This window comes from Tetrahymena thermophila (genome assembly GCF_000189635.1).
Source record: "Tetrahymena thermophila SB210 genomic scaffold scf_8255430, whole genome shotgun sequence".
Lineage (NCBI taxonomy): Eukaryota > Ciliophora > Oligohymenophorea > Hymenostomatida > Tetrahymenidae > Tetrahymena > Tetrahymena thermophila.
In genome coordinates, this window is record NW_002476900.1 from 1 (window position 1) to 1,046 (window position 1,046).

Sequence of the window (1,046 nt, forward strand, 5' to 3'; positions counted from 1 at the left end):
GGAAATCAAACTATGTAATTTATCCTGATATTTTTTAATTTTTAAAAACAATTTAATCATTTTAATTTTAGGTGATTTTGGATTATCTACTTAACTTGAAAAAAATTGTGAATAAATTGAAATTTTAGATGTAAGTCATTTTAGTTAATATACAATTATCAAGAAATTTTAATATATTTTTAGATGGTAGGAAATTGGGCGTACATGGCACCTGAAATTTTAACTAAAAATGATGATTAAAATAAGATATACTCTAAAAAAGTAATTATTTTTATAACTGCTTCTTAATATATACAAATAAATTTTTGTTTTAAGTCGGATTCTTATTCAGTTGGCTTACTACTATCTTTGCTTGACAATTACTTAATTTTGAAAGAATAAACAGGAACTACTTTTATGAATATGACTTAAAATTAATATGAAGAGCCTTTCAAAAAATAAAAAATAAAAATTAAGCAAGACACTGAAATATTTAAATTTATTCAACAATTAGTTGTCTGGGAAAGAGTCAACAGGGCTTCTCTTTCTATTATTGTTGAATAGAATTCAAACAAATTCAAATCAAACTAAAATGATATGAAATAAATTATATCATAGCATTATTTAGGTCCTATATAAAATATTGAGGCTGTAAACATTGGATCTATTGCTCCACTACTTTCTTAAAATTAGATTCAAATTAAGGATATCAAGTAAATAGAAATAATGAGAATGGATGATTTGCATAAAATTAGTGAATTTCAAAATGTCGAAATAAATTTAGGGTAATTATATTAAAATTAATTTAAATTGAAATTAAATTTCCACAAATTATCATTTAAGAATTCAAATACAAGATTTAATCAACATTTTATATTTTTTCTAGAAATCATTAATGATTTAATATTAAATAATTTATAATGGATACATCCTTTCTATAAAAAGTTAAAAAATTTGAAATTAAAGATAAAATTATTATCTATTAATACAATCTACAATAAAAAAATATACTTTATTATTTATTTAATAATAAAATCTATTGAGGTGATAAGTAAAATTTACAAAAA

The 1,046-nt window shown here is 20.2% G+C and overlaps 1 protein-coding gene across 1 annotated transcript; it reads left to right on the plus strand. All coding sequences in view use genetic code 6, as the record gives it.

The window, feature by feature from the left end:
* Positions 1-183: 183 nt before the first annotated feature.
* TTHERM_02525180 (kinase domain protein) lies at positions 184-937 on the plus strand (the record flags this gene model as incomplete). The annotated part of the gene is made up of 3 exons (XM_001028312.1): positions 184-261; positions 316-764; positions 823-937. 3 exons carry the CDS (start codon positions 184-186, stop codon positions 935-937), a joined length of 642 nt encoding a protein of 213 aa, XP_001028312.1.
* Between the last annotated feature and the right edge of the window lie 109 nt (positions 938-1,046).